General features: G+C 36.3%; 4 protein-coding genes across 13 annotated transcripts; 2 read left to right on the top strand and 2 right to left on the bottom strand.

The window, feature by feature from the left end:
* Positions 1–40: 40 nt before the first annotated feature.
* Positions 41–9,707, bottom strand: LOC113680315 (sorting and assembly machinery component 50 homolog). Of its 2 annotated transcripts, none has more exons than XR_016180703.1 (16): positions 9,485–9,543; positions 7,947–8,012; positions 7,344–7,445; positions 6,895–6,982; positions 6,056–6,162; positions 5,280–5,372; positions 4,501–4,541; positions 4,333–4,420; positions 3,840–3,968; positions 3,647–3,718; positions 3,335–3,418; positions 2,919–2,989; positions 2,050–2,117; positions 1,482–1,770; positions 983–1,121; positions 41–631 (listed from the first exon to the last, which is right to left on the bottom strand). XR_016180703.1 is itself a non-coding variant. In XM_027197327.2 (16 exons), exons 1-16 carry the CDS (start codon positions 9,500–9,502, stop codon positions 586–588), a joined length of 1,359 nt encoding a protein of 452 aa, XP_027053128.2. In that variant the 5' UTR covers positions 9,503–9,707; the 3' UTR covers positions 41–585. The 2 variants fall into 2 exon arrangements, 1 of the variants encoding a protein (XP_027053128.2); XM_027197327.2 differs by having other exon boundaries at positions 1,624–1,770; positions 9,485–9,707.
* On the top strand, positions 9,097–16,023 carry LOC113680317 (hsp70-binding protein 1). 9 transcript variants are annotated; one of them, XM_089186134.1, is made up of 9 exons: positions 9,144–9,254; positions 9,443–9,509; positions 9,673–9,816; positions 11,499–11,685; positions 12,889–12,946; positions 13,927–14,090; positions 14,445–14,600; positions 14,863–15,077; positions 15,345–16,023. In XM_089186134.1, the coding sequence occupies exons 3-9, from the start codon at positions 9,688–9,690 to the stop codon at positions 15,393–15,395; spliced, it is 960 nt and encodes a 319-aa protein (XP_089042260.1). In that variant the 5' UTR covers positions 9,144–9,254; positions 9,443–9,509; positions 9,673–9,687; the 3' UTR covers positions 15,396–16,023. The 9 variants fall into 9 exon arrangements, with proteins under 9 accessions (XP_089042261.1, XP_089042257.1, XP_089042263.1 ...); XM_089186130.1 differs by having other exon boundaries at positions 9,149–9,247; XM_089186135.1 differs by lacking the exon at positions 9,443–9,509 and having other exon boundaries at positions 9,097–9,247; positions 9,767–9,816.
* A 182-nt stretch (positions 16,024–16,205) lies between these two features.
* On the bottom strand, positions 16,206–17,337 carry LOC113680318 (uncharacterized). Its single transcript, XM_027197333.2, has one exon. It carries the CDS (start codon positions 17,202–17,204, stop codon positions 16,710–16,712), a length of 495 nt encoding a protein of 164 aa, XP_027053134.2. The 5' UTR covers positions 17,205–17,337; the 3' UTR covers positions 16,206–16,709.
* LOC113680314 (vezatin) lies at positions 17,280–19,890 on the top strand. The gene has a single exon (XM_027197326.2). The coding sequence runs from the start codon at positions 17,496–17,498 to the stop codon at positions 19,602–19,604; it is 2,109 nt and encodes a 702-aa protein (XP_027053127.2). The 5' UTR covers positions 17,280–17,495; the 3' UTR covers positions 19,605–19,890.
* Positions 19,891–21,469: the final 1,579 nt, after the last annotated feature.

The raw sequence follows: 21,469 nt of genomic DNA, 5'->3' as shown, positions 1-21,469 counted from the left end.
TTCAAACGTATCGAACAACATATCACAATAACACGAAATGTTTGATCTTTACTTTTATTACGTTCCTGATGGTTTATTGCACCAGGCAAACTCGACTTGAAACTCCTCTGCTGCTCAATCTTCTGTCGGCGCCTCAAATGACTGATGTGTTCCGTAAAAAACCAGCACAATGCGTCAAAGATTTGTCGACTATTTTTACTGGCGATAAAAACCAATGTCACAATGACGGGCTCTTCCTCAGTTCAAAGGGTAGACGAACACGTGACGTTCTGTTTCGCGAAGCAGAGCCGAAAGCGCAAGGACTGCAAGAGCGCAAGCAAGAAAACAGAAAATACCACCATTCACCTTTGTTTTAGGCCTTAAAACCATCTTTTCCAACTGATTCTTTAATGAAGGTCTTATGCTAAGTCCTTTCCTATCTCCCTCGTTAACAGAAGGAAAGGCAAAACGCAAGACATCGGTTTCTGGTCACGCCTCATAGACCTTCGACCCTTGGTACGGAGATACATTTCTGCAAAGGTCGATGTTTTCAACAAATCCTTGATTTCTATCATTAAATAATTTTTGTTGTGAGCGAAGATGATGTTAAAGGAAGTTTATTCCAACACCAACTTGAATTCCATGGTTAACACTGAAGAAAAAAAACAATGACAAAACTATTGGTATTTCATTAATTTTTGCCATTTTCAACAAACTGAAGAGGAAATTGATTTATTCTGTATCTAGCTACATCATCGTGAGTTGTCACTATCAGTCAAACCTTTCAAAAGTTCTTTTTAAGAGTTTTGTTTCAGTACCGACAGCCAGTTATGTCTTCTTGTTTCATTATCTTTGCTTTTTTCTATATTCTTCTCCAAGTTTCAAAATAACGTTCCCATGCTTCAAATGAATTATGAACTCTATATATTGCATAACACATCATCTGGCCATTTTTTCATCAAATCTTGTAGGCCTTATGTCGTTTAATGTAACGTCATCTCACCTGTCTGTATTTTGTGCTGCGATAGGAAAACAGTAATTTAACTCCACCCGAGCAATTCCAAGCATGAAAACCAGCCCAGCTCCACAGGACCACCGGATCTTTTCTCTTAACGAATTAAATCTGCTTCTCCACGGAAGATCTGAAAAAGATAGGTCTTTGTTGAGGTGTTCAAGTTTGAAAAAGTAACAATTAAAACCCCCTCCCCTTTTCCCCCGAGAAAATACACCATTCACAAAATTGTTCTTACATATACTTGACAGTAGCATACACTTATCACACAATGATATCAAGTCCTAATTCAATCTGGCACTGTTCTAAGTTTTTAAGTATCAGTAAATTAATGGTACCTGTATAAATCTCGTCAAACTTACAGGCGGTGGTGTTTTGGGAATTCAATAACAGACAATTACAGAATTCGGTATTTACAAAGAAGCGAGAATTATCAAGGCCTTGTTTTTTTTTTCCGCCTAAATCTTCGGCTTCAGCAGATAACACAAACCTCAGTCTTTAAAGTTCTCGCTATCGCGTTCAAACTTTCATCCCAAATTCAGAGTTTTTAGCTACTTAGACAAATCCCTTGCAAATATCGCGACCTTCATAGGATTGTTAAAGTTTAAGTTTAAGTTTAACTCTAGTCATACTTGTGTCGAGTGTAATCAGATTTCCAGTGTTGACAAACAAGTGTGTTTTGATTCTGTCGCCCAGACCACCCCGTCCTGGTCTGAACGGCAAGGGCGTGTATACGTGAAGTCCTGCTGCCCAGTAAGCATCCGCTCCCAGAGAATCATCTACAAACAAACATACTGTGCATGAAGTTCCTCAAAGGATATAACGGGACTTAAAACTACACATTAGGCCTGATAAAGTTCGTCTTCCTTTTTTGAATGACAGGCGCTGATGATAGCCAACGACCGACGATGGATTAGCATCCTACCCAGCGAAGCAATACTCCTGGTGGCTTCGTATTTTGTAAAACGGGATAACCCTACCCTTTTTTCGTACCACATCAGCTTTTGGGAATATGATTTCATCAAACACACTATTTATCCTTCTTGTGCGATACTTACTTTCACTTCTCGGCCCAATCCCTTTTGAGTTAAATCCTCGTACGGACAGTGGGCCTCCAAGGAATAACCTACGTACAGAAAAAAAATACGTTTGCAGCATACATATTGAGTTCTAAATAATTCACCAATTTGATAATCAACTCAAATGTAACTTCACTTTTGAAAGTAGCAAAAATTAGCCTAGGCTATAATCCGTTGCGCCGTCTATTCTAAAAAGCAAAACAACTCTAACAACAAAACAAACAAATAAACAAAAGCAAGACAACAGGCCCTTCAGTGTAAATAAGCAAGCGACAAGGTTGAGCCATCTTGCCTTCCCTTCTTCCCTTTTCTGCAAAACATGATTGATTTAATGAAGGATTTTTCGTCTTGTCACGACCGTGGGACAAAGAAAAAATTCTGAGTCCCCATGAGGAATCGAACCTCAGACCTTCGGATTCCACGCTCCGATGCCCACTGAGCCACAGAGACTCCATGGTGAGCGTGGTCTATTACGAAATTCACATGACACGCGTCCTGCATACCGCTAGGTTCAGCAATGTCGATAGCGTCATGTTTGTAAATAGAATAAGAAAGATGCTAAATTTGGAACTATCTTTCACTATTTCTTTACCGAGCTCAAAATTTACCATCTTTCTTCTTCTATTTACATGATCGATTTAGTCTGCCTCTTTACGAATCACATGAAGAACTTGACAACCACATCGGATTTTCTATTCCAATTTCAGACCAAATATCGTTGGGAAAGAAATTACATATCTGTAATACTGGTCAACCTAATACTTAACTGTTGTCAGGGTAAAGTAAAGCGTTTACTGTCATTATGGACAAATGCCTTGCCGGTAAATTGCATCACAAATCAACCCTACCGATCACTTATTTTTGATGTTGTATTAAACAATGGATGTAGACTTCCTCCTTGAAACGACCAGGATAAAATCTGCCAAAATACAAGTAAACGCAAACTCAAGGACTTGAATGAGTGTCGCAAAAATCAGGGGAATAACTTGTGTCCTTTTGTAAATTGGGTAAATTTGTGTGTAAGAAAGATTTTAACCCAAAGGGAGTGAGAAATAAGGAACAAAAATTAGTGCACAAATTTTAATCCCTTATAATTAATACTCTACTTGAAGAATTTATCTATTTATCTATGTATCTAGAGACTATATTTATATTTATCTACACTGCCTTATCTATGTATACAATATGAAAACTTCAACAAGCAAAATTAAAACTTCTCTCCCTCTGTAATCCAATAGCAAAGAAAGACAAAATATATACTCACCACATCTTTCAGAGGTTCTACACTTTGTTGATATTCGAAGTTGTGTTTTAGGAACATAACATCTCCACCCAAGCCTGCAAATTCCTTACACAGAGAAAATGGAAAAGAGCATATTTGACTGTCACTGATACTATTTACTTTGCATATAGGCTTGTGATTGAAATCACACAAATTACAATTTTGCTCGGAAGTTAACTCCCTTTAAGCCACCGATGAGTCCTCATATTCTTAGTGGTTATTAGGGAGGTTTGTCTGTACCCTAAAAAGCATTGTATGTACATGTTTATATAGTAACTTTTTTGTAAAATGTACCTGTGCAAGCTTTATGAAGTATCCATTGGTTGGAAGTGCAATATTGTTTCTTTTGTCCATTATTACAGTGTGCTGAAAATGTACCACAGACACATAGGCTAATAAGTAGTTAAAAGTGTATGCAAATCAAGTCTTGTCCTAAATACACCTCTAACAGTTGTAAATGATGAAAAATTTAAATTTGATTTTTCACCTTAAGGGCACTCTTTATTGAATGTCCAGCCTGTTCTCGAATTGCAAAAGAAGCGTTTTTTGCCAGTCCTGTCACTTCACGCCATGTTCCCTCCCAGGAAACACAGTGCTGTCCAACAATGGAGGGAAACTGAAAGAAAAAGTAGATGTTCAGACTATATCTATGTTACATTTACCTGACAGTTCTGGGTTAAATGCATGTTAACCAAACCCTTATACTCTATTTAACAAATAGATTCTGTGTTCTCATGTGTGTGTTCAGTCATAGATCAAAGATGACATTTAAATGTGGTAAGAACAAAAAAGTGGTACACAGGGTAATGCTGAGTGTATTATTGATGTACAGCATGGATAGACACACAATTTTAAATGGACTTTCGTTGTTTTATATGATAAAAAATAATATAGTTAATGGTGTCTTTCCTCCAATAGATTATTAATAAGGACCAGTCTGATCCATGTATAGTTCAGCTTATCATAAAAATTAAATTTACCATATAATCCATTGACAGTCCCTGTGTTGCCTCCCAGTGAGAACAAAATGGTACATCTGTGGTAGATTTTTGAGCTGCAATTGTAAAACTATCCAATATTGTTTTAACAAAGGCTCTCTTTACAATTGAATAAAACAAAATTTTGAGTTATCTTAGAAGTAAACTCACTTTCTCCCTGGTGTTCCTGGTGTAGGCTTAATGAAAGCAAGCTATAATGATATAAAAATTTAAATCAAGATTAAGTTTCAATGGGAACTATATTGCAGTGTAAACCAATATCCATAGGGTGGATTCCCACAAGGTGTGGACATTCTATTTAAAAAATAAAGTATTGATTTCTCACACAGAAAATTCAAATCCTATTCCTTTGCCTCTCTTCCCTTTCCAACCCCAAATATAAAAGTATATTGTTAACCACACTTGAGAATTTAAAAACTTTTACAGTTCTTCCTGTCATTCATGGTCAGTTTTTAACAATACAAATTTTTCATTGCACTTTTAATTTGACCCCTTTAATACTAAGGGTGACTAGCATTTAATTTCTCCTACAATATAACCCCTGAATCAAACATGAAGGTTACAGGAACAATGGAAATGATCACCAGATACAGCAGGTTTTAATTTTTAAGCAAATTCTCCTTCTAAGAACCTGAGGAAATGTATAGAGAACAGTATGGAAAATATACAAACCAATGTTAGGGCATTGGAGAATTAAACACTCCTAGTGTTGACAAGCTTCTCACATTTGTATCACCCCTGGATCAAAGGAAGAAACCACCCTAACTATCTTTGGTTAATGTTTATTCAATATGTGAAAGTTTTTTTTGTCTAGGAAGGTACAACTGTAGGATGTTCAGGGCTGATTACAGTGATGCTGGTAGGGGTTATATCCACATGCATCAGACCCAAACAGATTTCATAACAATCCAAATGTATCAAAAAGTTACCTGATAGGACATTCTGGTTCTTGTGCCAAATGAAAGATCTGCCTTAACTTGCTCAGCACGACCAAACACATTATTGAGTGAACAACCAAACATCTGTAAACAAAACAGAGGCTACAGAGTTACAGAGGACTCACTGTTGAGTGAGCAAGTAACAATAAATAAATAAATAAATAAATAATCATCATCATTATCATCATAAAATAGAAAGTCTAGATTTCTAATTTCTCTTTACAGTATCACTGCTGAACCAAACACAAAAGTCATGAGAATTAAGGAAGAGATCATCACCTTAAGAAGCTCTTGATTGTTTAACAAATTCTATTTATGAGTATTATAGGAAACATAGAGATCAGCACATTTATGGACACGTATATTAGACTGTAAAGAGTTTAGGATTTTAATTAGGGCCAAGTCTACAGTAGATAAGCACTTGAAAAGCATCTACATGAAGACTAGTACAGGCACAAAAGTGGACAGGTAGCTATCCTTAGGCATGTGGAGCATGTATGAAACAGCTCTGTCATACTGTAGTTAGCAAATCTTGTAAAAAATAGCCTCCAGCTTCATGGTTCATCATTTGTGATCTTAGTACACTATCTCCGTTCTGTAAAACCCTCACTCCTGATTTCTTTACTGTCATCTCTGAAGCATCTTTTCCGTCTTCTCAAACCAATATTATGTGGTTTGCGTTAACCACTAGGTTCTATGAATGTTGACTTTTTTTCCATTACCTGAAGCACTTTGTTTAATAAATATCAAATGGATTATTAACCTACCATATTGCCTTCATTGTTACCAATTTGAGTTCCTGTACTACTGGTAAGGAGTCTTTTTTCTTTTACATGGAATGTCACATCATACCCATTTGGGTTTATTGAGTGATCTACAAATTGACCCATAATCCAAAGTTATTTCCTCAATAATTCTCTATCAGTTAGTTAACCAATATTATGCCTAATCGGGAAATATAAAGGGAAGTGGGACTGAAAAAAGGGACTAAATGTGAGGACAGAGGCACTGAAAAGCTCCACTGCTTCACTCTATACCTGTGCTAGCAATGACTACACGGGCCATTCAGGCTAACTGCAGCTTAGCTTGAATGTAAACACTGATGCAGTTTGAAATTCAAGTTAAAGTTTAAGTTATAGAAAACAGGGGAACTATGCATTACCTCACAAGGGTTACTGGGAATTTACAACTTTCCTGCTGATGGTAGATTATAACTTCTTTATTTAGCTTTACATTAAACATGCTTGCAAAACTGCTTTTCTCTTACCTTACCTGCTCCCTAGAAAGTAAAGAAAGTAATTATTGAACCGCTGTGTGATGTGTGATGTAGAATGTGTGATGTGTGATGTGTGGTGATACTGAGACAGAAGCTATTCAAGGGTTCTAATAGTTATCCACTAAACTTGCAAGCAGTTCTTGGCTTCATTTAAGTCACAGGCATCTCCTTCATAATTGCTTGTCATGGATGAATTTGATTGTGCTCCTTCAGTCCTGCTATTGCTGCTATTTTTGTGTACTCAAGTATGCCACAGTATAACTGGGATTAACAGTCTGGTTGAGACAGTTGAGAAAGTCAAAATTGTAACACTCTTAATTCAAATATTACCTGCACTTGTATCAATGAGCATATCAACATCATGAAACACTCCAAGACTCATCAAATCTTCTTTTGCTTCAAGCGCCAATTCCACTAGCTGCCAAATAATTCAAATCAATTAGTTTCATATCCAATGAGTTTCAGGTCCATTCCTAGCTAAAAAGTAAGGTTGTAAGTAATAAAGACATAAATGCCTTCAAACAGTCTGAAGTGATTCTAGGAATTTCAAAATGTTGTTTAACTTTCTTGTTCCTGCTTTTTTTTAAAATGTTTGGTTCATCAAACACCCACAGCCCCAGAGCTGCCTCATACTAATCATCTTAAATTACAAAATCCAGTAATCTATAACATTTAACTTACACAAATCCATTTTATGAATTTGAAAAGTTACATTTCAAAGTGAGAAGCTTCTCAAAGTTTTAAGTTGTGTCTGATTGCTTTATAACAAGAAGTATTACTTCACTAAAAGTTGTGGCCTTCAATAATCTCTTGATGCCAGGAATTAAAATGTCTCTCTTGGTTCTCCAGTACCCTTCAATGTTAATCTGCTCCACAGTGGCCTGAAGAAACAAAAATATCATATAGACAAAACAGTTTAACGTATAACAAAGAGACATGCATGACTGTGTCAGACTATTTTTTTTTATTATTATTATTTTGTCTTAACATGGTTTTGATCCAATACTTCTTTTGGTGGTACTTGTGAATGTAAACAAGTTTAATTTCAGCTTTCCTCACTCAATTTCAACTTCTACACTGTTTGGAATCAGATTATATGCTTTTACACAATGTACAAGCTGAAAGTTTTGCATTTGTCTAATAATGAATAAAATCCATTTTAAACACTTCTAGAAACAAAATCTGCATAACCTTTCTGTCAAACTAACTAGTTTATGGTGCAACTACTGTAACTGGGATAATTAACATAAAATATACAATAATTGCTATCACAGGAAAAATGCAATATCTTCATTCATTAATTTTATCATCTCTGACTGCTTTGGTTGAAGTGGCTCCAATAACAGCTGTTTCATTTTCAGTTAAAATAATTGCAAACTTACAGGTCTTGTAAGAAATTCCTTGGTTGTTTCATTAAGCTGAGAGTTACTGCCATCCTCAGTCGCATCCTTCATAATTTGAAAAATCAACATTGTTTAATACTCAGTACTAAAATTTACACATCTATGAGAAGAGAACTTGTCATCTCCAAATTTAGAATAAGCACAGTTTTTAAAAACACTTCACTGCTCATCACAAAATATCTCTGCCAGTAATAAACCCTTTACACCCCTGAGCCAATAAATAAAATTCCCTCCCTGGTCTCAGTATATCCTCTCATAACAACTACCCTGAAATTTTGTTAAAGATCAAAGAAATTCTCTCAGGTGATTAGTTGCAATCAAAGAGCACTGGTATTGTAAGGAAGTGTCGGTGAGGTAAACAACTTATTTGTTTTGATTTTCCCAAATTTCCATCCCTGGGGATTTGTGGAATGCATGCCAGGGGCTAATTCTATCTCAAACCATTACAATTTTGATCACTGTGACAGATTTAATTCCACTTTCATTTACCTACTTCACAATTAAAATGTCACTTAATCAAGTATAATTAGCAGACAACAATCATATACCTGCTATTTATAAGGAAGATGCATAGTCATAAATAAACAAAACTGTGGAAGATCAAGTAACAGCCTAAATATATTTGTACTGTAAGGAGTTGGCATTGTAGAATATCTCTTTGGCTTTTAAATTTCAAGTAACAATTTTTCTCTTCCTCTCTCCACGCACAGTGCACATGATTTCACAAATTAGCCAATCACATCAAAGATCTCTAACTTTGGCATTGAAAAATTGATGTGGATATTTTTTACTTACTTTTAGTTTGTTTTTGTGGAGTTTTAGTCAGTTGTTTTTGAGCTTTTGTTCAAGTAAATTTGTTATTCTTTTTGTTTGGAATTCAAGAAGTTTTGGAGTTTTTATTTTAGCCAAATGTTGTAGTCCATTTGACAAGTTTAATACACTACAGAGTTTGGACTCTAACCTCTTTTTTCGTGAATGGATTTTTTACAGGCATAAACATAGTTAATCTCCAGACTGCTTAGTCATGCTGACATGAGCACCGTAGAACTTTCTCGAACATGTCAACAAGTTACACAGTTATTAGGTAATACTACTTAAATAGTTCTTTTGTAAGCTTCTGGAAGGTTCCAGAACACTTTGCGAATGTATATAAGGACTCAGTTATGTTGTAGTAGTAATAGATGTTGCTGTGACAGACTGTTTAGAAACTATACCGTGAGAGCGAGCTATAGTGGAAGATTGCTAATTTCACGAAACGTTGGAGGAAAGTGTGAGTTTGGGTCAGTGGTAAGCTAAGACATTGACTGTATTGGGCTTAAGCAAGTTCATCGATGATCAGTATCGTACTGCCTTTAGGAGTCGCTCCTTGTTAGGAATATTACTCGTTGTTTAATAAAGTAGTTGAGTTGGCAGGATTGTAGTGTTTTTCTATCGGTTAGATTATACCGTAACATTTATTTTCGAAAAAAAAAAAGGCCAAGAGATGTGCAGAGGAGCAAAAGAGATAGTATACTCACCGAGCCCTCGGCAGCCATCTTGAGGGTAAGCCTACAGTATTTTATGGTCAGAGGTAAAAGCTTTTGCACATACGATGTATTTAATCATACATGTGGTGTCTAACTCGATACTAGTTTCCAGTCCTACATATATGAGATTGGCGAAAGTGAAATTCAGTCTGTGCGAATCTGTTTTGAATTGTTGACAGTACTTTGTTAAGGATATGGCCGGTCGCGAAGAAGATGAAAGAAGATATCCACGCAACTTACAGGGAGTAATGCAGTTTGCTCTTAATCATTCAGATGATCCCACGAATTCATCTTCCAGTGCGTTCCAGGAAATGAGTAAGGAGGTACATGCTTCTAGATTTGAATTACAAAGCCTCAGATCCTCCCACAGATCACGATCTGAAAAGCAATTCTCCCTTCTAGCTACTTTGCATTTGATTGCAAATTAGTTAAGAGAATTAAGTGTGATATCAAGGCAATACCCCTAAATGATAAATTCGCCTTTTCTACTCAACTGTTTTCTATTGCACTGGACAGTGTTTTGAGATTGTGAGAAGTGGCAAGTTGACCCTTCAAGATCTGATTGTTAATTCTCCCCTCTGGCTGCAGCGCATTTCCTTGTAAATTATTTACAAGAATTTGGTGTTAGATCAAGATAGAAACTTCTGTCTGATAAGTTTGAGTATACTCATACCTGTTTGTTGGATAATATATGGATATCATTGGGAGAAGTTACTTTTTTATCACATCTGGGAAATAAAAGGTTAAGCTTGGTTATTACTTCAACATACAAGACAAACGGGAAGGGCTGTGAGCTGTATTAAACATAGGCATGAGCACCAGGAAGACCAGAACAGAAGGTTTTTCACTACTTGTGCTTAGGATCATGCATAATTGTTAAGTGAGAATGTGCTGCTACAGGCATAAGCATATATATATAGAATGACACCAACCAAGCATTGTATGGATGGTTATATACTTGTGTCTGTGTTGCTCACTCCTCACTGCTGGTTTTTCTATGCTTGTGCTTGTACTTGTCATGAGATGGTGACTGGTAGTGTAGTGAGGTAGAGAATTAAGGTGATTTCTCCGTTTTGCACCGCACATCCTGCATTGCACATGAAAATCACATAATTGGGGAATGGGCTTATGTGCATTTCGAGAACATGGTATTGTTTTTCAATCCATGGACCAAGTAAAGAGGTACGATGGTCTTTAGCTCGTGGACAAGCACAGTGACCTATATTGTTTATGGCATAATTTTGGTGGAAAATTTATCCCTTTTAAATTAGAAAAAATGTTTAAAAAATTATTTGATGGGATAAAAGATAAAGATAAAAGTGTGCATGAAGCCCATTACTTGAGGATGCAAATTATGACTTTGAAAGAAACGACTCAAGAAACATTTTGAGTCAATGTCATTAAATTTGTGTGATTTTCCCACAAATTACATATTAATTTGTTCCATACACTTGAAACTTTCTACCTATCAAGTCTTTTTTCAAGTGTTACTGTAAGACCCCTGACTGGTGATTAGTGTCAGTGCAGGTATAAATGGGGTAAGTTTGGCCTATTACATCTCTTAAACAAGCATGATGACCTATCTTTTTTATTGTATTTTTAGAAACAGACATTGGTAAGGAACATTTAAGGAAAGTTTAAAAAAATAGTTCCATAATTTTTTTTTCTGAGGAATCACCTTAAGTCAGTTATATTTGGGCCATGAAATTGTGGGTGGCCAAATGAACAGGGTTATAAAAATAGATGAAGACTTGACAGCTGCCATCATATTTGTTGCTATGGATAGATATGCATAGTTGTCCTATGCAATTGTGGTATTGAACACATAATTATGCACTTTCCCGAAAATTAGGCCATCTGATAGGATTAATATGCAAAAATTTCTTTGAAAACCACAAAAATAGTCATACAGACATCCTTCTCTCTGTGCCTTTATCAGTTAGAATCATTGTTTTTGTACTTTTGGTGGAGTCATGTCACTCAATAATTATGTTTTTCCTTTTAGAGAAGAGAATGGCTCCAGGAAGCATTATCATCTATAGCTGAGGACACAGATGTCAAAAGAATGATGAAATATTTACAAATTTTGGAAAAACCTTGTGACACAAATAATGCTGATGATGACCTTGGGGAGAAGGAAGATGCATTTGAGGAATTGTCCATGATTGTTGAAGATTTAGATAATGCAAACGGTATGTACACTCCATAACAAATCAAGTGTTGAGCCATTAACCCCCAACCTATAAATTTGCATTCACTCTGGTAATAGTAATATCCTATATTTAAACATGATAGGGTTTAAAGCTTAAAGCTTGTGGGGTCCTGTAAAAATAATTACAATATGAAACTATATTAAAATAGGGATAACATTACTTACAAAATACAACTACCATCATGGTAAAAATTAAGAAATATTCTATAAGTTTTGAAAAAGAGAAATATTAAATGAGTTCATGTGTTTACATCTGAATAAATTGACTACAGCAATTATTATGGTATAGAATATTTAGAAGCATTTAAAATCACAGTAGTGCCTAGGCAGCGACTGGACCAACTGTACACTAAAATCAAGTTCCTTAAAATAAAAGTCCTTCTTTGCTTTACGATAGAAATCTGTAAACTGGCCCGTAAAATGAAACGAGACAGTGTTCCAAAAAGAGTTAAAGAGTGCAGGGATGTCACATGTATGCCTGCACAAGAAACAGAAAAAATGAAGTCAGCTCTATTAGGGAGCTTAATGTAATAACATTGGTTACAATTTGACCAAGCACTAATTTCATTTGGAACTCTTTAAACCTCAAGAGTGACCAGCATCTAATTTCTCCTCACAGTAATTCTGCTGAATTATTCATGAATCATTTAATCCTTAAGAGTGACCAGCATCTAATTTCTCCTCACAGTAATTCTGCTGAATTATTCATGAATCATTTAATCCTTAAGAGTGACTAGCATCTAATTTCTCCTCACAGTAATTCTGCTGAATTATTCATGAATCATTTAATCCTTAAGAGTGACTAGCATCTAATTTCTCCTCACAGTAATTCTGCTGAATTATTCATGAATCCTTTAATCCCTAAGAGTGACTAGCATCTAATTTCTCCTTACAATATCACTTCAAGTATGTATGCATGTGATTCTAAAGCTCAAACAAACAAACATGAGGTCACACAATACTCAGTAACACCTTCAATAATGATATTCATTTGTAACATGTTTTTGAAACAAGTATACTGAGTATTATTCTCTGTGAGAAAATGTCATGCTACATTTACTATTGTAGAGTATTTAAGTGAGACTCTTAACTTATTGCAAGACTTGGTGACTTGTATTTTTTTTCCATTTTCTTTGAAGGCTTACTTTATTTTAGAAACTCAGATTATTGATTTTTATCACAGATTTTCACAAGATTGGAGGCTATCAGGTGATGATTAAATGCCTCTCAAGTGAACACAGGTACACATGTCTTGTCAAGAAAGCTCTAAAGTTGCAAATAGTAAGATTAATAAAAGTAGCTTACATGTAATAGTAGTATTGCTCACCAGTAAGGTAATTAACTAAATAATGTACAGCTTCTTTATCAGTGTAATTTTACTTTATTAGAGTGCAATCATCTAGTTATACCAATCCAAAACCTTAGAAGAGCAGCATGTGGTGCAACAATTTTAGATATCAGGGTCAAATAACAGAGAAACTCTGTCTTGACTGTTCCTGTGGAATCCCTTCCTTGTCATGGTAGGATAGTTTACATTTGTAATTGATAGAGACTGTGTCTCATTGACAGTAAGAAGTATGCTGGTGTTAGTCATTCTGCTGGCAGACAAGTCAGAGGGCAGGAGAATGATTAACACCCTGTAATTAAACCCCAAGAATGACTAGCACCTAATTTCTCCTTAAAGCTTACTGCTGAATAATTCATGAGAATTAAGGAAATGTTTGTGGACATGAGAAGCTTTGATTATTAAACAAATTCTCCTTGTTGGTACTAAAGCAAAAGAGAAGACTAGGAAGAATATGGATTCAGATGATAAGGGTGTATAGGGTGAGAACTGATCATCTGGCCCTCTAGGTTAAGTGCAGGGCATAAGGCCAATGATAATACCCTTTGAGTAAAAGGACCCAGTCATTCAGTAATAGAGGAGTCACCTATAGTTGTGTGCTCCCTCACTTTCCACAGACTGCACTTAGTGGGCAGTCAGTAAGAGTAATGACATGAGTTCATACCCAGCCTGAGGCAGCACAAGAGGAAAAATGTCACCCTCCTCTCCTTCTCCTGTTCTCTGTATAATCATTCTGCTGGTAAGGTACAAGCTAGAACATACTCAAGTATACATGTGCCTGTAATTCAAAACAATGAGACTTATATGTACTATTTATTGTATACGTAAAACATAGCTAACAGTTACTAAAAGTGATTCTATTCTATTAATTTATAGCTCTTTAAGATGGAGAGCAGCTGATATTTTGGCAGTGTGTGTTCAGAATAATCCATACTGTCAAAAGGCAGCAATGGAAATGAACATCCTTCCAACACTTACTTCTTTGCTTGAAACTGACCAGTTGGATCAAGTGAGAATCAAAGCTTTATATGCAATATCAGGTGAGTATGATGACCCTGTCAGGACTTAAAATGCTTGTTACAATATTTTTAGTTTTTTTAAATTGAAACTGAATTTAGCAATGGACTGCACTTTCCATCAGTTTACCAGCATAAAGACCCACACAGGATGTTGGGAGAACATGCCAAAAGTTTTTAAATCACAGGCCTCCATGGTCTATTGCTTTTATAAGAATTTTCATTCCAACTTGTCCCCCATATATTTTGCAATGTCTTGTTATGTAGTGTGTCAAGGCCTCTAAACAACTGAGATACATGTGCAGCTCAGAGCATTCACCACACTGCACAAACTGTGACACTTCATTTTTACTTCCTGACAATTTTTATTCATGCTAGGTTTAACAAGAGATTTTCCCAAAGCTGAGGAGGCATTTTTAAAAGATGATGGAGTTTCAATGTTATTTCGAACAATGCAAGCAGAAAATGAAAAACTGATAACCAAGTCTGCCTTCATGACAACGAATTTGCTGATGACAAATCCTACACTTAAAGGTATTGTCAAAATACCTTTGTAAATTCTCATTAGTTCTTGTTTTTATAGATTAAAATTAATGAGCAACTATAGTAGTTTTCTTTCTGATTTTACAGTCCTAATTTGATTTGTGTAGTTGCAGTTGTTATTTTGTCTCCGACCAAGTTTTCTAAATTAAGTGAAAATAACTGTGGCTGTTGAGCTGGTGATGTTGCTTTGACCTGATACAACTCTGGTTAGGTTATTCACTTTTTTTAATTACTTTGCCTACATTCTTTGCAGAAACTCTCTTCAAGATGGGCCTTACTGAGCAGCTTGTTGGATTATTACGAGGTCCTCAAAATTCCTCTCGAGCACATGTAGTAAATCTGTTCAAGACCTTTGTGATGGATTATCCACCAGCCATAAATGAGTGCCAAAGACCTGAATTTGATTTGGAGAGACTTCTGTCATCTATAATTACATCCAGTATGGAAGATGACCCAGATGCACATGAGGTAACATTGCAATCTTTTGTCACAACCCCCAAGTGAATTTTTAACATAGTCCCCCATCAGTATCTTTGTATATTTCAATTTTACTTTGTATACATGATGCATTCTGTGGAACATTTGTCTAAAGATTCTCAAGCACAGTTATTTACTAACCCTGTAAAATATAATTTCAATGAAACAAATTAGTGATGAAATTCTATATGTAACCAATAAAAGTAATGGAAGTGATTGTCATCAAATAAAATTTGTTTTTCTTTTTTTTTTTTCTAGGATATGATCCTTAATTGCAAGGAATTACTGAATATTTGCTTCAAAAAATAGAAACATTCTCAGCCCAGCTCTGGAAGTAATTTAAGATGGTTTACTGTAAAATAAACTAAGTTCCAATCCACACTCCTCTCAAATTTGTTTTTGTTAATTAGCTCTCATGTTTTAATAAGTAACTCCTAAGTAAACACTTTCATTCCAGTAAGTGCCCTGTACCATTAAGCACCCCTTATTCCACTAAGCATCAATAGAAGTGCCCCTATTCTGTTGTGTGTGGCATTTTTGTAGTTTTCCCTGCATTTGAATTAAGTTATTAAATTGAATAAAGTAGTCAAATTAGCATTGTTCTACAAATTAGGTTGTTTTTGTGACAGTAGATTCAAGATGTGGAATGAAATAGCAATGCACAAATAATTATTGGTGGAAAATGTCAACTGTTTATGTGATGTAGGCCTGATTAACAACAACTGATCACATGCCCAGATTCAACTCTGCAAATAAATTCATTAAGTATATATGACACAAGTGAATAGTCCTTTTTGGACTCGCAGATTGGCTGGTTCCAAAGTGAATAGCAAGTACTATTCACCTCTGGGTAACTGAAGAAACAAAACCATGCATCAAGAGTTTTATTTCCAACCTTTTGCAGTATACTGAGAGAAATAAACTAATTTTTTTGGCATGTGTGGTATATACTGTAATGAAGGCTATTTTTAGTTGTGATTTACATAACTTTCAATACCCTTTTGTTTTGTGGACATACTTTCAAATTCTCGTCATCATGTTTCATTCGACCACAAGACACATCTTAGTTGCAAGCAAGATTGAAGGATTGTCAAAATACTAGAATGATAGAACAAGAAAAGAGGTATGTCATCTTGTTTATTTTTGTATTTATAAACCAAAACGTGTATAATCAAAGGTAGTATTGTTTCACTTGGGATATTTGTGTTGTTTGATTGATCTATACACACCGTGTGTGTTTGAGTGTTAGGACATTTCAATTAGCGTGTATCGTATGGTTATGGCCTATTCTAATTCATTTTATTTCAGTTTCAAGAAACCAGTTGAGATTTGATAGATGCTTGAAGGTTCACGTTGTTCAAGTTAGATTTGATTTATGTCAGCATCATGTCAGTGCTGGTGAAAGTGGTGGATATTTACTTTGCTGATTTATGGCTCACTAAACATCCACCACTATTCAACTTTACTTTGGTGAATCATTGTTAAATATTCACATCACAAATTTAACTGTGATAACCATCACGATGAATTGTCACGCAAGACAAGATTAAGAGGAAGCTGTTGCGTGACAACCCCAAAGAAATCAAGAATTTCTAGTCTCAATATTCAGTCCACATTTAAAGTCTACTTTAAACAAAATTTTTCGATGATCTCTTTATGCTGTGGGAACATTTCAATCATCTTGTCGCTATCGCCAATTTCTAAGTCCTCATAGTCAAAGCCTGGGCCAGCTGCCTCACTGAACACGCATAAGCCACTCTTGTCTTCAAGCTCTAAAGCAAACCACACGTTCTTTGGCACATGACAGTGAAATCTGGCTTTATTATCCCTCAGTGGGTCCCCAATAATTTTGGTCTCGTATCTGCCATCCTCATGTATCATGTGTAAGATGATATGGCTGCCCAAGTGATGGAAATATGTCTCCCCTGACTTCATTTTGTGCCACGCGTTTATGTCTGATCCCCTTAGGAGAAGATAAATTACTGAATACGCATCCCTTACTTGGCGCCCAGAGCTATCTAGGGGTTGAACTTTAGTTGTTGCACTTAGGGATTCCACGTAATAACCTCCTAATGGAAGAGGTTTAAGGTTCAGAGCGTTAATATACTCGTCCGCCATTGCTAAGTCTAGTTTTATGCTTCGTATGATTATGAGTATAGTGTCCTTCTCCTCGATCTACTTTGTGTAGCGTGCGCGATGTGTATTATAAACTATAGCGCACGATCTTAAACTCAGCATCAAGTTGAAAGAGTCGTCCGGTTGGATCTTCGCTCTCGTTCAGGTCTCACTCACACTAAAGAAAGAAGTCCCTCTAACAACAGAGTGAGGATTTTCTCGCAAGAAACAAAAAGAATTTGAGTGGGGTACTTTATAATACCATTTCATGACCGGTCTACACTTTTGAAAAAAATGGAAGACGAGGATGTAGTTTTGGAAAACTCACCCTTGCAAAAATACCTCAACGAAATCGGTTATGTTAACTTTGAAGACACGAATGGTCGGAAAAGGCAAGAAGAGTTTGAAAAGAGCAACCATGGTTCCGTTTGGACCTACAAAGATTGTCTCGTTGAGTTTTCACAGACCGTAATTGAGCTTGCTCGGTATATTTACAGCTCGTCTTTGTCGTGGTTTGTTTTAGTACCTTCAGTGAATGATATTGAAACTTTCAGGAATGACTACATCGTGGCTGTGTATGAATCACAAACACTGAAGAAGGATGACATCAGTTTTTTATCCCAGTTTGATCCGAAACTCTTCGTTAGTGCTAAAGCGGAAATGGCAAGTGGTTTTGGCGAATGGAAATCTTTTGCTCATAGAAACTATATTTTATCTTTAATTTTGCTGGTTATTTCTCTGCTTCTGGTAAAGATTGACGGTCTTCTCTTTCCTTCTGTTTTGGCATTTTTGGTGATACTCTTTGCGTCCTCTGCTAGAGTTTTACTGCGATATTTCTTCATTCATCGTCATCAGACAAATTTAGTTGCACTGAAACGGTTTGCACAGCAGACAAAACAGCTGACTCTCCTGGTGAAAAGATCTATAAAATTCATTCAAGAAATAGAACTAACATCAAAAGGTTATACCATGGTAGGCCCAATGATGCCTGCATTTTTCTCAGGAGACAGTGAAAACTTGGCAGAATTAGTGATATTTCCAACATTAAGAAAAAACATTATGGAAAATACTGAGCCTGTGTTGTTGTCTATACAGAATTCTGCTAAGGAGCTACTCTTTCATTTTCCTCTCCCACCAGAACTTACTAAGATATTTACATACTTTTCAAAAGGATCCATTGGAAATCTGCATGTAGGAATCAAGGAAATTGTGCCAGATGACTCAACTGAAAAAGTGTCATTGCAGGGCTTAAAAAATGTGGCTTCATTACTTTCAAGCCTGCAGTCAGAATTTCTCAGTAGATTCTTGCTTTGTGTATCACTTGAAGTAAATGATGGTAACTTGAATCAATTATACATCAAACTCTTTAAAAATATAGAGAAGATATTTGGAATTTCATTGAAAATGATAGAATGTTCTGTAGTATCAATTGAGAGATGTTATCATGTACATGAAAGTTACTGTTTCATGAGCAAAGAGTGTGAAAAGCCTCCTGTGAAGCCTTGTGTCGATCAGACAGCAAGGGCTCTTGATATAACTCTTCGTAGCATTCAACGGCACCTTCAGGTGGGAATTTTGAGAGTAGAGTCCATTCAAAAAGAAAGATGCCAATTGTTAGAGCCTAAAGGAGATCATGACTCTAAAGCCAAGAATTCACTCCCTTTGAATTTAGAGACAGCATTTAAGTGGATAAAAAGTGATCTTGAGTCTGCATTAACCTGTTGGCAGGAGGGTGAGGAACTCTTCAACAAACTTCTGGGTAAAGAACCTACTGCAAATCAGAACAAAGTTTCTTGTGACACCAAGAGTGATGAAATATTGGAAGAATCACAGAATCTTTACACACTGGACCTGACAGAGGATGTTGAAGAGGGTGATAAGGTATATGAGGCCTTTTCTGATCCATATGAAGAAGTTATGATTGACCAAAAGGCTCTAAATGTTGAGGATGTTGAAAAAGAGCAGAGAGAAGCAAGGGAAAACAAGCAACTGTTACAAGAACTGAAGACTGTTTTGCTTTCAAAGGCAAAGGATCCACTCATTGGCACTGCCGGATTTGTCCAACCTGCAGTGAAACAACCTACCCATAATCTCCTCAATGTATCAAACACAGATAGTAAAACATGGCCTCATGGTGGCCAAGGTGGACTTACAACACTGAAAGAAGATGAAACAAAAATCTGTTTCAATCTCAGGGACTCCTGTCATCAAAAGTGGCTGTCCTCAAATGAGGCACACAGTCAGGTGTCTTGTATACATGCAAACGAGCATCCCGTTAGACCCCCTTCGCTGTTGGGAACTTTCCCGTCTTCAGTGGCTGTTTCAGTTGCTGCTGCAGCAGCTGCACACAGTAGGGCTATGGGATTGAATGAGGAATCCTTTTTTAGTGATGACACAGACTGAAAAACGTTCCAATCAGAGAAATTGACATCTAGACCACTGTGATACCTGTTGTTTAGGAGAGTTTAGCTCTGGCTAGGAAGAATTTTATTTGTTCTCCACCCCTCGATATTTTTTTTGTTAAATTATGATACTTAACTGCATTTGAAATTCCAGAAAGTAACCTAACTATTTCAAAGTTGTCTTCAAATGAACTGGTGGCTATTTGTGACATATTCAATTCTCATTCCATTATTTCCCATTTCTTGGAGATCTTTTTGGACAATAAAGAGCTGTGTAAAATTTTTAATCTTATGTTGAGTATTGATTTTTGGTTTGTTAGTTAGCCCAACAGCTGTTTGTGAAGCACACTTTGTGTTTGAGGCCATCTGATTTGTGCGCAGCTAAGTTACTGAGTTGTGAAATAGTGAAATAGTGCATCCATATTCCGATTAAGAGCATATTTGAAAAAAATCATCAAACATTCTTTATGAGTGGAGATAAAAATTGTATGGTTTCTGAGACAGATATCTCCCTCTCCTCTGAGAGGACCCCAACAGGACACTTACCAAAGTCCACTTGACAATGGTATTGTACAAAGTTATACTGGCTTAGTGTAGAGAAAAGGAGGAAGCAAAATTGGGTCAAAGTAAGGCTTGTGGTAAATATATATATGGGGGGTGCGCTCAATACAAGTTCCATTATACCTCTTACTAAATATGTCTGAAGGGCCTTGATGTGTTGTGTTTGTACAGGCTAATGTGTCCTTTCATGCTCTTATATGTAATAGTAGATGAAATAAGTATCCTTTTGTGTAGGCAACCCCTACCTCCTCATTTTTATTAGAGGAAGGGTTGAAGAGGGAAGAAAACAATCTTTCATTGTCATTTTACAATTATGCAAACTTCAGTTGCTTTTGTATTATTTCTTTCAATTACTTCTCTCCATGTGCTTTCACTGAAAATTTAAATTAATGTCCCACAATGATTTTGCCCAAACAAAGTGCCTGTTCAGTGGAAGAAAAAAAATCCAATAAATACCCCCAGAACAATGAGCTCTCCGTCCAGCAAACGCTTTCCTCTTTTGCTCACCTTTTGAGCGCTGAGGACACTTTTTGAAGAAAAAAGGATGAATTCGTGCTGCGACTAATTTTCACGCGTTAGACGCGCGCACGTTGACGCCCTCAAATGGCTGATTTTCTGGCTGGAGGCTCATTAGTGATAAAAATCGAGATTTTCTCTTAAACAAACTTTGTAACCCCTCTTAATTATTTTGGTCAGAACTGTATCTTTATAGAGCAGAAAAACTATTTCAGCATAAGAACGGATAAGCCCTGGCACATCTAACAAAATCATGCCGAACTCGGAGATCAATGACAAGTCCTATTTCAACGTAGACACAAGGGAAACAAACTTCGTTGCTAATTTCTCTCTTGGATTCTCGTCTTCAGGGCAGATCGTTTCTCCTGGTCGGCTGGGCTTGATGGCAATATTGTTTGATAAACATGACAGGCGATGGGCTCAAATGAGCCCATTGTTTCAGTAATTTGTACTTTCAATGAACATTTACACAAAAATGATTCCTGAATTGAACAGATTAGCAGATGGCGATCTTTGAAAAAGTCGAAGAATATGCTGGATGCTACCAGTCATGCTAATGTCATGTTCATTGTCGTCCAGTGAAATGGAGGTAGTTTGCCCTCTTTTAACTAGGAGCTAGCACTCCCGTTAAAAGTATGAAATAGCTTTCATGTTCCCTTCTTTTTGTCTCTCAATGCAATGACTCAGAGAGAAAAGATGCTTCGAAACATGGGGTAAATTTAATAGCTGTTCCACTTAGAAAACTATGAAATGGCTGCAATTTCCACCTGATGCATGGCTAAGAGATGC

Source organism: Pocillopora damicornis, chromosome 10, assembly GCF_964200805.1.
Source record: "Pocillopora damicornis chromosome 10, jaPocDami1.2, whole genome shotgun sequence".
In the NCBI taxonomy this organism is placed as follows: domain Eukaryota; kingdom Metazoa; phylum Cnidaria; class Anthozoa; order Scleractinia; family Pocilloporidae; genus Pocillopora; species Pocillopora damicornis.
This window is presented reverse-complemented; position numbering and strand designations above follow the sequence as displayed.

Coding starts and splice junctions, on each gene's coding strand:
- LOC113680314 (XM_027197326.2), top strand. CDS start 17,496: ATGGAAGACGAGGATGTAGTTTTGGAAAACTCACCCTTGCAAAAATAC.
- LOC113680318 (XM_027197333.2), bottom strand. CDS start 17,204: ATGGCGGACGAGTATATTAACGCTCTGAACCTTAAACCTCTTCCATTA.
- LOC113680317 (XM_089186131.1), top strand. CDS start 9,111: ATGTATATAAGGACTCAGTTATGTTGTAGTAGTAATAGATGTTGCTGT. Junction 9,817..11,498: donor TCCAGGAAATGAGTAAGGAG/GTACATGCTTCT, acceptor TTTTCCTTTTAG/AGAAGAGAATGGCTCCAGGA. Junction 11,686..12,888: donor AGATTTAGATAATGCAAACG/GTATGTACACTC, acceptor TTTTTATCACAG/ATTTTCACAAGATTGGAGGC.
- LOC113680315 (XM_027197327.2), bottom strand. Junction 4,542..5,279: donor GAACCAGAATGTCCTATCAG/GTAACTTTTTGA, acceptor ATATCATTATAG/CTTGCTTTCATTAAGCCTAC. Junction 4,421..4,500: donor CCAGGAACACCAGGGAGAAA/GTGAGTTTACTT, acceptor AATATTGGATAG/TTTTACAATTGCAGCTCAAA.